General features: G+C 39.5%; 1 protein-coding gene across 2 annotated transcripts in view; it reads left to right on the top strand.

Annotated features, from left to right (window-relative positions):
* Positions 1–13,115, top strand: part of PTPRB (protein tyrosine phosphatase receptor type B) — a 157,063-nt gene that overhangs the window by 73,618 nt on the left and 70,330 nt on the right. For both annotated transcript variants that reach the window (XM_020990256.2, XM_020990257.2), the window contains 4 exons: positions 340–609; positions 1,909–2,169; positions 5,280–5,546; positions 12,100–12,363. In XM_020990256.2, coding sequence (XP_020845915.1) covers positions 340–609; positions 1,909–2,169; positions 5,280–5,546; positions 12,100–12,363 — 1,062 coding nt within the window. The remainder of the gene's footprint in view (positions 1–339; positions 610–1,908; positions 2,170–5,279; positions 5,547–12,099; positions 12,364–13,115) is intronic.

Here is a 13,115-nt window from a genome sequence, read left to right as displayed (position 1 = left end):
ATCTAGCCAAGCCACTACTAATTTCTGTGTGCCTCAATCATCTCAGAGATCTGCATGGATAAAAGGAGTAGTAATCCTACAAACTCTACCCCTAAAAAACACAGGCATTTGCAGAGTCTGTTACTAGAGTTGATAAAGAATAAGTTTCTTGAGCATTGAATTTTCCAAAATGAGGAATTTTCTGAATGGAGAGCTATTCTACATTGGCTTATGATCCATTAATAAAAGGAAAGCATATTAAAAGTCAGATTTTTATATTAGTCCTCTAATGTTTTCCACCTTTCTTCCTCTCCCAAATGGATTCCTTACTTGTTTTTTTTTAATCCTTTCATATTTCAGTTCCTGAGAAAGTTACAAAGTTGAAGCTGATCAGTAATGGTTGGATGAGATCCCTCAGAGTGGGTTGGTTGCCTCCTACTGGAGACTGGGAGTTGTACCGCATTGTGCTGTTCAATGGTTCTTCAGTGCTGCTCAACACTACCGTGGGGAAAGATGCAAAGGTCTTTGATTTCCATGACCTAGGGCTCATACCTGGAAGACAGTATGAGGTAGAGGTCACTGTTGAGAGTGGAGGCTTAAAGAACACTGCTCGCTGCCAAGGTCGAACAAGTAAGCAATGATAGGGAAGTTCTCCAAATATTGAATACAATGAAAAATGATCAGATTTTTAAAATCAGTCCTGGGCAAAAGGAAAGGACTGTCTGTAACAAGTTTATTGATTTAATGCCCTATTGAGAAGAGTGGCAAGATGATAAGGGCAACTACTTGGGGGTCAGTCATCCTTTCTGATGCCCGCTATGTAAGGCTATTTAAAGTTATTTTCAATATTTCACAGGACAAGGATGGATGTAGTTTGGGGCACCCTATCAATCTCCCCCACCCCCACCTCCAACCAGATGACTTAGAAACATGAAATCCAAAGGATAAAAAGAACATTTTAGCATATTGACTTACTTCACAGAGTTTTCCTAAAGGCCACATCCAAATATATAATGTAGGTTGAAGTATCCTAGCTATATTTGCATATCAAATGTGTGTGACTTAGGTATAAATTCCACATTTCTATCCAGACCACAGGGCAGCTAGGTAGTTCAGTGGATACAGTGCCAGGCCTGGAGGCAGGAAGACTCATTTTCCTGCATTCAAATCTGACTTCAGACACTTACTTGCTATGTGACCCTGGGCAAGTCACTTAACCCTATTTGCCTCAGTTTCCTCCTCTGTAAAATGAGCTGGAGAAGGAAACAGCAAACCGTTCCAGTATCTCTGCTAAAAAAAAAAGCCCCAAATGGGGTCACAAGTGTACAAAACGACTTAAATGACTGAACAACAATTAAAGCTTATGCTTTCACTTTTATTTTTTTAAATTTTTTATTAATTTATTTTGATTTATCAACAATCACTTCCATAAGCTTTTGAGTTTTAAATTCTCCCCCTCCCTCCCCAAGAAGGCATGCAATCTGATATAGGCTCTATATATACATTCCTATTAAACATATTTGCACATTAGTGATGCTGTAAAGAAGAATTAGAACCAATAGGTTCTATTGAAAAGAAAAAGGAAACAAAACACAACAGAAGCAAAAAAGAGCAAATAGTATGCTTCGATCTGCATTCAAACTCCATAGTTCTTTCTCTGGATGTGGATGGCATTTTCCATCATGAGACCTTTGGAGATGTCTTAGATCCTTGCATTGCTGAGAAGGGCTAAGTCTATCAACATTAGTCATCGTGCTTTCACTTTTAAAACCAGCCCCATACTAGCTTGATAAATTGGAATATTCTTGTGGAAGGAAGAGAACAGTGTATGGGTTTGGGCAACCTGTCACCTTCTCATCAGTCAGTGAGTGCGCTCATCACTTCATGCGTGCCACTCACCAACATGGTTATCCTCTGCTTTTTCCACAGCCCCCCAGCCTGTTGTGCAGCTCCGAGTAAAGCACGCCAATGAATCCTCTCTGAGCATCATGTGGCTGACCCCTGTAGCAGAATGGGATAAATACGCCATTTCACTAGCAGACAGGGATCTCATATTCATCCACAAGGCATTATCCAAAGAAGCTAAAGAATTCACGTTCACAGACCTGGTGCCTGGAAGAAAGTATGTTGCCACAGTTACCAGCATCAGTGGAGATTTGAGAAATTCATCATGGGTAGAAGGAAGAACAGGTATTTTTCTCTAATATATTTTAATTCAATTCAGAGAAAACAAAAGAACCTACATTCTTTGCCTTTCAGGAATCTAAAGTCCAATGATGTGTGTGCTATATGCCAATTAGATATACTATTGGAGAAGAATCACAAGACAGAAGTTCATCTTATGAAGGTTTGGGGGTCTTCATGGATTGCAAGTCAATGGTGTAATATCATAGCCAGTGTCTGGGCCCAAGAAGGTTTCATTACTGCAGCCTGTGCTGACCAGACCTCATTTATAGAAGTGTTGGATTCAGTTCCAGGAGCCACATTTGAGGAGATTATCAATGAGCTAGAGGGCATCCAGAGACTTTAAATTGTGCCATGTGAGAATCAGCTAAAGGAACCTGGGCTGTTTAGCCTGAAAAGAGAAGACTTACGGGGCATTATAGCTTTCATGTGGAATAGACACCAAGCTTTTATTTGGTTGCAAAGGTCGTTATTGGGCAGCTAGGTGGAGCAGTGGATAGAGAGCCGGGCCTGGAGTCAGGAAGACTCATCTTCCTAAGTTCAAATCTGGGCTCAGACATCTACTAGCTGTGTGACCCTGGGCAAGTCACTTAACCTTGTTTGGCTCAGTTTCCTCATCTGTAAAGTGAGCTGGAGAAGGAAATGGCAAACCACGCCAATATCTTTGCCAAGAAAACCCCCAATGGGGTCACCAAGAATCAGACACAACTGAACAACAGCAAAGGTCATTATCAGGAGCTACTAGTTGAAGTTGCAAAAGAGCAAATTTGGTCTTTTTATTTTTTTAATTTAATTCAATTTTATTTTATTTTTAGATCTGCATTCTCTCCCTTCCATCTTCCTCTTCTCTCCCCAACCCCCAATGAGAAAGCAAGAAAAACAAAACCTATTACAAACATGTATAGTAAAGCAAAATGAATTCCTGAATTGGTCATGCCATATATGTATATATTATATGTATATATATATATGTGTGTGTGTGTGTGTGTGTGTGTGTGTGTATGTATACACCTCAATATGCATCTCTCTACCAAAAGGCAGACGGCATGTTTCATCATTAGTCCTCTGAAATCCTGATTGGTTATGATATTGACCAGCATTCCTAAGTCTTTCAAAGTAATTTGTCTTTATTATATTGTTATCATCATATAAATTGTTTTGATTCTGCCCACTCCACTTTACCTCAGTCAAATTTAGTCTCGATGTAAGGAAATTTTTTTTCTAGGAATTACAGCTATTCAGCAGTAAAATAAGCTGCCTCGGGAGGCCATGAGTTTCCCATCACTGGAGGTCTACAGACAAAACTTGGATGACCACCTGTTGGAAATGTTGTAGAAGATGCTGTTGGTCAGGTACAAGTGGACCAAACTAGACAGCCAATGAAGTTCCTTCCAATGCTATGGTCCTACGTCTTCATCTCTAGCACTGGTTTTGTCACAAACTATGTAACCTTCAATAAGTCATTTATCCTGTATGGACCCAGTTTCCTCATCTATTCAATGAAAGAGTTGTACTATCCAATGTATAAGGTCCATTCTTGCTCTAAAACTTTCAAAAGCCTAAGGCAGACTTTACCATAAAGTTGAGCTGTAGTTACTTCAACCAAAAATGTTTTCTTCAAGGTTCCTTCCATCCTCAGTTCATAGGACCACAGATTTAGGATTATAAGGGATCTTGGAGGCCCTTTACTCCAACCCACACATTTTTATAGATGAAGAAACAAACCCAGGGAGGCTGATTGCCAGTGTCACACAACTAGTGAGTGTCTGAGGCAGGAGTTGAACCCAGGTCTTTCTATTATATAAATTAAATAGGTTAAATTCTATTAAATGTATAGATATTCACTTTGGAAGTGGAGATCCAGATCACTTATCTGAAGAAAAGTCTAGGATTTTCAAGAAAATCATGGTGCTGTTCTATACACAGTGGTAATCCTCTTATAAACTTTTTTGGCTAGGCAATAGAGGTTAAGCAACTTGCCCAAGGTCACACAACTAGTGAGTATCACGTGTCTTGAGGCTGGATTTGAACTCAGGTCCTCCTGACTCCAGGGCCTGTACTCTATCCACTGCACCACCTAGCTGCCCCTCTTATAAACATTTCTACCAAGGCTCCTTATCTTTGGAAAGGAGTGTGCCAAGATGCCAACCCCTTTCCATCTCATGTGGGAAAGATGTTTTTTGATAGGTGCTAATTAATAGAATGGGAATGCAGAGTCGGGGAGATGTTATCAGCCCATGATAAACACCAACTCTCTTTGGTTGTTGCATGGCAGTAACTAGCCCACATGCCAAAGAAATATTTGCCATCATGCCAGAGGTTGCTGAATAAACAATAGTCGCTGGGGGCAGCTAGATAGTGCAGTGGGTAGAGCAGAGGACCTGAGTTCAAATATGACCTCATTTACTAGCTGTGTGACCCTAGGCAAGTCACTTAATTTCAATTGTCTAAATAATAATAATAATAATAATCTCTTAGATGAAGAGAGTCCTCCAGCTTTCAGATGGGAGAACCTCATTCACTTTGGTTCATAACACATCTCTGAGTGTTTATAGAAGTGGAAAGAAATATAACTCTCTCTACTCAAATCATCATGTCTATATTTAGCTATTTATATGTTGTAACCCCCCCAAAAAATATTACATTAATTCCTTGAGAGCAGGGGTTGCTTTCTGTTTTGTCTTTGTGTACCCAGGGTCTTCTACAGTGCTTTGTACGTAGTAGGTGTCTAATAAGTGCTTATCAGACTGGATTGAGTTGTTGGGCTGTGGAGGTTTTGCTCAGAAGTAGTAGCCTTTCATTACTTGAGTTCTGTTTGTAACGTAAAATCACTCCTAAAATATGCACCTCCTAGTTTTTGAATCTTAAATCATTTTGATTTCACCTAATATAAACAACATTCAGAAGCAGAAGAACCTTCTGTGCCGGAGCTGACTTTCCATATGCTACAGGAAGTGAAGCTAGGAGTCTAGAGCAGAGAATTTATTGTTAGTGCTTTTAAGTTTGTCTCCAATTTTGACTCATTTTTTGTTATTGTTGTTGGACTTCCTTGGGAGTGACTAAATAACGTTTATTTTGTCTTCTCTTTGTTTTGTGGATATTTTCTTTCATTTCAGTGCCTGCTCAGGTGACTGGCTTGAATGTATTCAATCAAGGGACAACCAATAGTTTATTCACCAACTGGACCAGAGCACAAGGAGACATTGAGTTCTACCAAGTTTTACTAATTCACGAAAATGTTGTTATTAAAAACGAGAGTGTGTCCAGTGAGACCAGTGGCTACAGCTTCCACTCCCTCAAGCCTGGTGGCCTCTATTCAGTGGTGGTTACAACATTCAGTGGAGGGATCTCTTCCCGACAAATGGTGGGAGAGGGACAGACAGGTAAGAGAAGGGGAAAAAAAAAAGTTTGTGAACTATATCAATCAGAGCTTACAGGACCTGAGAGAAACTACTGCTGAATCTTGAAATTCCTCAAAAATACTACCATTGTCCCATAATCTTTGCAAAATGATGATGATGATGATGATGATGATGACAACAATAATAATATCCTTAAACCAGTACTGGAACTATCCAAGAGAGATCTGTGGACCTTAAAACAACTAGTTGTCAGCAAGGTAGTTCAGTAGTTAGAATGCTTGGCCTAGAGTCAGGAAGACCTGAGTTTAAATCCAGCCTTAGATTCTTATTAGCTATGTGACCTTGAACAAGTCACTTGACCTCTGTTTGCCTCAGTTTCCTCAACTGTAAAATGGGAATAATAATAGCACCTGCCTTCCAGGATTGTTGTAAGGATCTCATGAGATATTTGTAAAGAGTTTAGCACATAGTAAGTGTTTTGTAATTGTGCTATGCAAGTGCTATTATTATTATTATTATATTATTATTATATTATTATTATTATTATATTATTATTATTATAGGAAGCCATAAAGGAGGAGGGGTAACTAGGTGGCTCAGTGGATAGAGTGCCAAGCTTGGATCCAGGAAGATTCATCTTCCTGAGTTCAAATCTGGCTTCAGATACTTACCAGCTGTGTGACCCTGGGCAAGTCACTTTATCCTCTTTGCCTCAGTTTCCTCATCTGTAAAATGATCTGGAGGAGGAAATGGCAAACCATTCTAGTTTCTCTGCCAAGAAAACTCCAAATGGGGTCACAAAGAGACAGACACAAGCCAACAACAACATAAGGGAGAGCTGGGGAGAGTAAAGGGGGAGGAATACAAAGTGAATTTTCTGAAGCCTTTAAGAGAAGTGCCAGAAACCTTTTGTGAGGATGTGATAACCACTCGCTGCTGTAAATAATCCCCATCCAGCTTCTTTCCTTTGAACTGTTTATGTTGCAACTGTCAGGAGAGTTGGATTTAAACACCCCCCAATTGCCAAGTTTACACATGCAATGAGATAAAAAGCCCACTCTTAGGAAAAGTATCTCCCTGGTTGTATGGTCTTCTTCCATGGCAATAATGTGGAAAAGGAGGTTATCTCCATCATATTTGGCCAGAAGTAGAACCAGTAAAATTCAAAAATTGTACACATTTACACATATTTTTCTGCACTACTCATAGAATAGAACCAGTCTTACAGATTCTAAACAATGCTTGAATAACTTAGGGATTTCTGTTCTAGTTTATTTAGTTAAAAAAAAAATCAACACTCCGATGTGGAGAATTGATTTGCTTAGATTTTTAATAAGATACCATATCCAATTATGCTACATAGCTGCCACCCCCAACTCCATCTCTGCTTCTCTTCTCTTTAAAAACCAGGCTATTTTAGATTTGTACAACTTTAATCACTATCCTTCACGTTTATGGTCACCAGCAACAGAGATAACCAGTTACTTTGTGAAGGTGTGGACTCTCATTGACCAGATTCATTTTTAAAGACTTCTCGATAATAATAGGTCAAGCCCTTAGAACATTTGGAAGTGGCTCATTTTAAGCTTGGTACCAGACACTTCATTACCCCTACAAGCAATTAGGCTAACAATCGATCAGCATTTAAACACAGAACAAGCTTATTAAAGTGGATGGAGTGCCAGGTTTGGAGTCAGGAAGACTCATCTTCCTGAGTTCAAATCTGGCTCTAGACACTTACTAGTTATGTGACCCTGGGCAAGTCACTTCTGTTTGCCTCAGTTTCCTCATCTGTAAAATGAGTTGGAGAAGGAAATGGCAAACTACTCCATTATCTTTGCCAAGAAAACCCAAATGGGGTCACAAAGAGTCAGACACTGGGGCAGGTAGATGGTGCAGTGGATAGAGACCTGGAATCAGGAGGACCTGAGTTCAAATCCAGCAACAGATACAAAACCATTACAAGCTGTGTTATTCTGGGTAATGTCACATAACCCCAACAGCCTCTCCCTCCCCTCAAAAAAGGAATCGGACACGACTGAAATGACTGAACAACAACAAAAAATTACAAAAATTAAACTATTCAAGCACCTTTAGGAGACCACTAGTTATAATCCCCTTTCTGGTAAACTCTAAATTCCCTACCCTACTCCCCAGACGGTCAGTTCAAGTTCCTGCCAACTTACAGCACCAATTAGTTTCTTTCTTAAGCACTAATTTTAGGAATCCCAGTACTGACTCAATACATTTGCCTCCTTGTCACCCAATTTCTTATCCTATCATGGGTATACATGCTCCCTTTCTCCAGTACTTTAAGTCTGTCCTCATCTCTCACTCTCATCTTGGTCCTTCAACTCTTCCATACTCTACATGGCTCCCATGGTCTGGGCCAGGAGTAAGGAACCTGTGGCCTGGAGGCCACATGTGGACCTCTAGGTCCTCAAGTATAGCCCTTTGACTTAATCCAAACTTCATAGAACAAATCCTGTTAATAGAAGGATTTCTTCCCTAAAACTTGGACTTCGTCAAAAGGCCACACCCAAGGACCTAGAAGGCCTCCTGTGGCCTCAAGGCTGCAGGTTCCTCAGCCCTGTCACTCTGAGCAGTCTCTTTGCTCCAACCTACACCTGGCATCCACTTCTAGCATCTCTGTCTTTCAGTATAGCTCTCCATAAACCCTTAAATTTGTCCAGAAAGGCGACAGTGACCACAGTCCTCCAGCATAATCATAGTGGAAGCATGACCTGCCCTCCCCTGTGGCTTTCTCTCATAGCAATCATTTCTCAGAGCTTTTCATGGGCATAATACCCTAGTATCTCTGCTTTTTTTTCAATCCCTAATGTGGGAGAAATGAAGATCTGCCAAATCATTTCATAACTATTACAGTCATCTTCGCATGACAGCTACATATATATTGAAAATATATCCCAGTCCTAAGAATATAAACAACATAGTATTTTTTATTTAATATTTTATTTTCTCCAATTCTATGAAAAAAAATTTTAATATTCATTTAAAACATTTGAGTTCCAAATTCTTTCCCTCACTCCCTCCCCTGGCCCCCTCATCAAGCAATTTGATATAGGTTATATACGTGCAGTCGTGCAAAACATATTTCCATGTGAGTCGTGTTGTGAAAGATAAATAGCCCAAAAACAAAAACAAAACAAAACAAGAAAAATAAAGAAAGTTTAAAAAAGTATGTTTCAATCTGCACTCAGATTCCATCAATTCTTTCTCTGGAGGTAGATAGCATTTTCCCTCATAAGTCCTTTGGAATTGTCTTGGATCATTGTGTTGCTGAGAAGAGCTAAGTCATTCACAGTTAATCATCATATAATATTGCTGCCTCTGTGTACAGTATTCTCCTGGTTCTGCTCATCTCACTTAAGCAACAAATTCTTAATGAATCAAATAATTAGCCATCACCTCTTCCAAGAGATTAAACCAAGCCAGTTCAGAATATTTTGTCTCTAGTCAGAAGTAGACCCATTCATTTATACTCGGGCATCTAATGCAATGTTCTTTGCACAGTTTACAGCACACGGCACCATGAATTCAACCACTTTTCTTGAAACCCTTTCTTCTCTTAGCTTCTTTGACACCATACTTTGCTGAATGGGAAAAAAAGGCCAGGTTGTGATTCAGAAAACCTACCTTCTAATTCCAGCTCTATGATTAATTAGCTCTATGAGCTTGGATAAGTCACTTTTAGAGCTAAAACCAGAACACCCTGCCTTGTCCTAAACATTATACATCTACTGATGTATTTGCCTATATTATATTTGCTTTTTTTTTTTTTGGTAAGGGTGTCATACTATTGACATATATTGAGATTTCGGTCAATAAAAACCTTCAGACCTGTTTCATAGCAACTATTTTAAGCCAGATGCCCCCACTTTATACTAGTGCAAATGATTATTTTAAGTTTATTGATGAACTTCATATTTATCTCTGTTAAAATTCGTCTTGTCAGTTTAGTTTTATCTTCCCATCCTTTTTAGTAGCTTTTCAAATCTTGATTCTGTTATTCAACATATTTTCTGTTCCTTCTATCTTTCTGTCATTGGCAAGTTGAGTAGTTTTGCTTGAGATCATAGAATCAAGGATTTAGAATCAGAAGGGAGCTTACAGGCCACTTGGTGCAGCTCCTTCATTTTACAGATAAGGAAACTGAGGAACACAGTGGTGATGTCACTTATGCAGGGGCATAGAAGTAGTTATCCCTAGATCACACAACATATTAGATCCACCTCATTTTCACAATAGTTAATAATGTCTTTTATGATACTTCCTGTGTCCAAATTATAACCTACTTATACCTACCATGCATCTTTCCATTTATGAGAAAGACATAATGATGAAATAAAAACTAGTTCTGATGTCTAAGAGTAAAAGAAAACAAATTAAAATATGACACATGAAAAAGAGTCCCAGAGTATAAGGAATAGTCGTTACACAAAAATAGATATTGACATCAGGTTGATGACATTTCATGTATAGACACCTTTCTGTATCACAAGAGAAGATAGGAGGGCACCATTATCTGTTTAAGTTGTGAAACTGTGTTCATTTTCCAGCATCTCACAACTCAAAGCACTTCAAACAACTATCTCTGTAGGTTGATATTAGGCCTAAGGAGCAAAGTAGACTAATTTCTGTAAAAGCAAACAACTCCTAGAAAAATCATTAACAACGGTTTATTTTATAATTTGGTGGGGGGGAAATAAACATTTTTAGATAGGTAATTGTAGTGCAGTTGACCTTTGAGTCAAAGATTTGGGTTCAAGTTATACCTAGGGAATGGTGTGCTTGTAAATGTTTAACAACTAGCTCAGGATGGGGAGGAATGTATGTTCAACGAATTTTTAAGTTTGATCTTCATTATTAATGTTTTCTCCATCACTTTCTCCAGTTTGGATGGGCAACAAAACAATAAGTCAAGCCCTGATTCGCATTTGCTGATTTCTGAGGTATAAATGCTCATGCTGAAAATTTAAGAATGGGCGCTCTCAAAGTGGTACCAGCTGGCTCCAGCTGACACTTGTGCCTAGGGAGCACACTGGCTGTGTGACCTTGGTTTCCCAGTCACTTAACCTCAGTAACTTAACCTCAGTGTTCTTGTCTATAAAATGAAAGAGAAGGAATGTACGACCTCTTTCAAGGTCCCTTTCAGCTCTAAATCTATGGCGATATACCCCTCGGTACTGACTGAGTGACTCTGGACAAGTCACTTTGCCTCTTAGTGCTCTGGGCAGCTCGCTAAAACTGCAGAGAATTGCAGAGACGCCTGGTGACCTGTATTGGTGGAGGGAGTTTTCTCCTCTAGGAATTCCACATATTAATGAAATCAGAAGTCCAGTCCCTAATCCTATAAACATTGGCTGGTTGAACTGATACCTTGTACTATGATAATAACTGTGTCATTTTCTGTAAATATTGAAAACATCTAGATTCTTTCTGAGAAACACAAGTCTGATATTCAGATATGCTTGTCGAAATTTAAGCTGACTTTTCCTGACAGGCAATGATGACCATAATAAACTAGGGATACGCTGTTAAACGATTGACAATATTCTGTCAACATCGATTGATGATAGAAATATAACTAAGACCGTAATTACATCATTTGATAAGAATCGACCCTTATTTATAAATACAGTTAGCCACAAGTAAAAAAAGTTACCATACACTAGCATCTGATGTATGACCTGCTTAAGACTTTCGACTTTCTTCCTACCACTAGGGGGCAGGAAATACTTTCGTGATGGGCTCCGTAGCAGTGAGGATTACTGATAACCCCCTAATGATGAATAACCAGAGGGCATGAACTTCACAGTGCATTGATGTGGGAGGATTTTGAGAAAAGCCATTCAGTTCTTCATATTTTACCATAGACAACATCATCATTTTATCGATTATTTTGATTTGCTAAACTGTTCCCTTCTCTGCAAAGCACATTACTAAAAAAATTAAAATAAAAAAAATACTCCATTCCTAGAATACTTTAAAGCAGAAGCAGAAAAAATATCCACCCTATTTAAAAAATGGCAAGAATGACAGCATTTTAGTTACACATTGGGGTTATATCAAACCAAGACGCAAGTAGAGAACACTACGAATAGTATTCTATACCTAGAGTCAAAAAGATTTTAGTTCAAATCCAATCTCAGACAGTTAATTAGTTATATAACTCTGGGCAAACTAGAGGTTACTCTGCCTCAGTTTCCTCATCTGCAAAATGGAGATAATAATAGCACCCACTTCCCAGGGTTGTCATGAGAATCAGAAGAGATAATGTTTGTTAAGAGCTTGGCAAACCTTAAGGTGCTATATAAATGCACTAGAGTTCTTTATGTCAGTCACAAGTGTTCTGAAAGATAATGTGGAATCCTGACTTTTCCTTTAATTCTTATGTGATCAGATTAGATACCAGAAATTCCTGTTGTTTGATGACAATGACATATTACTAATACTGCTCATGTTTTCTCTCTCTCTCTCTCTCTCTCTCTCTCTCTCTCTCTCTCTCTCTCTCTCTCTCTCTCTCTCTCTCTCTCTCTCTCTTTGTCCCCAGTCCCTTCTAGTGTCAGTGGAGTAACACTGAATAATTCTGGTCGGAGTGATTACCTCAGCATTTCCTGGCTACCAGCTCCTGGAGATGTAGATAGCTATTCCGTGACTCTCTCTCATGGTGATAAGATTGTTCAGTCTCTTGCTATTGCAAAATCCACCAGCGAATGCTCCTTCAGCTCTCTCACTCCTGGCCGACTGTTCAACGTAACTATAACCACAAGAAGTGGCAAGTATGAGAACTATTCCTTCGGCCAGGAGCGCACAGGTGAGAATGTGTGGAGAGACAGGCCCTCCGCCTGAGTCCGGTCATTCCCGTGGCTCCTGGGGCTCTAATCCTGGAATAGCTCGGGGGTAGTGTCAGTGAAGCCGCAAAACTGTAATGAAGCCGGGCAAAGGATGTTTATTCTGGAGGAGATAAAAGCTTAGGGGTGATCTGGCTCCAAGTATTTTAAGGGCGGCCATGTAGAAGCATGGTTATTGTACTTTTCTGCTTATCCCCATAGGGAAAGAAGTAGGTGCAATGAAAGAGGAAGATTTAGGCTTGATATAAGGGGAAAAGTCCTAACAATTAGACTAGATGGTCTCCGAGGCCCTCTCCAACTCTAAGCTATGGTGATTCTGAAAATCCTTTTGACCTCAGAAGCTCCTTATGTGGGCAAACATCTATTACCTTCTCACTTAGAAAAATCACAAACACAGACTGGTGTCAAGTACTGTGTTTCCCTTCAAGTGTATACACTTCCATCATTAAGTGGTGTTCAGGGATTTCTTCTGAAGTTCATGGATGGCTTTAAAACAGACTTTACACTTCCTTTTCCATAGAAACAGGAATGAAGATAGGGATGGGGTTGGGAATGGAGATAGGGGTGGGGATAGAAATGGGGATGGGAATGGAGATGGGGATTGGGATAGGGCTAAGGATAGGAATGGGAATGGGGATGGGGGTGAGGATGGGGATGCGATAAAGAAGGGGATGGAGATGGGGATGGGGATAGGGGTGAGGATGGAGGTGGGGAT

The sequence above is a fragment of the Phascolarctos cinereus genome, unplaced genomic scaffold (genome assembly GCF_003287225.1).
Source record: "Phascolarctos cinereus isolate Bilbo 61053 unplaced genomic scaffold, phaCin_HiC Scaffold_1;HRSCAF=81, whole genome shotgun sequence".
NCBI lineage: Eukaryota > Metazoa > Chordata > Mammalia > Diprotodontia > Phascolarctidae > Phascolarctos > Phascolarctos cinereus.
The sequence above is the reverse complement of the archived record's forward strand: the minus strand, read 5'-3'. Positions and strand labels throughout refer to the sequence as shown.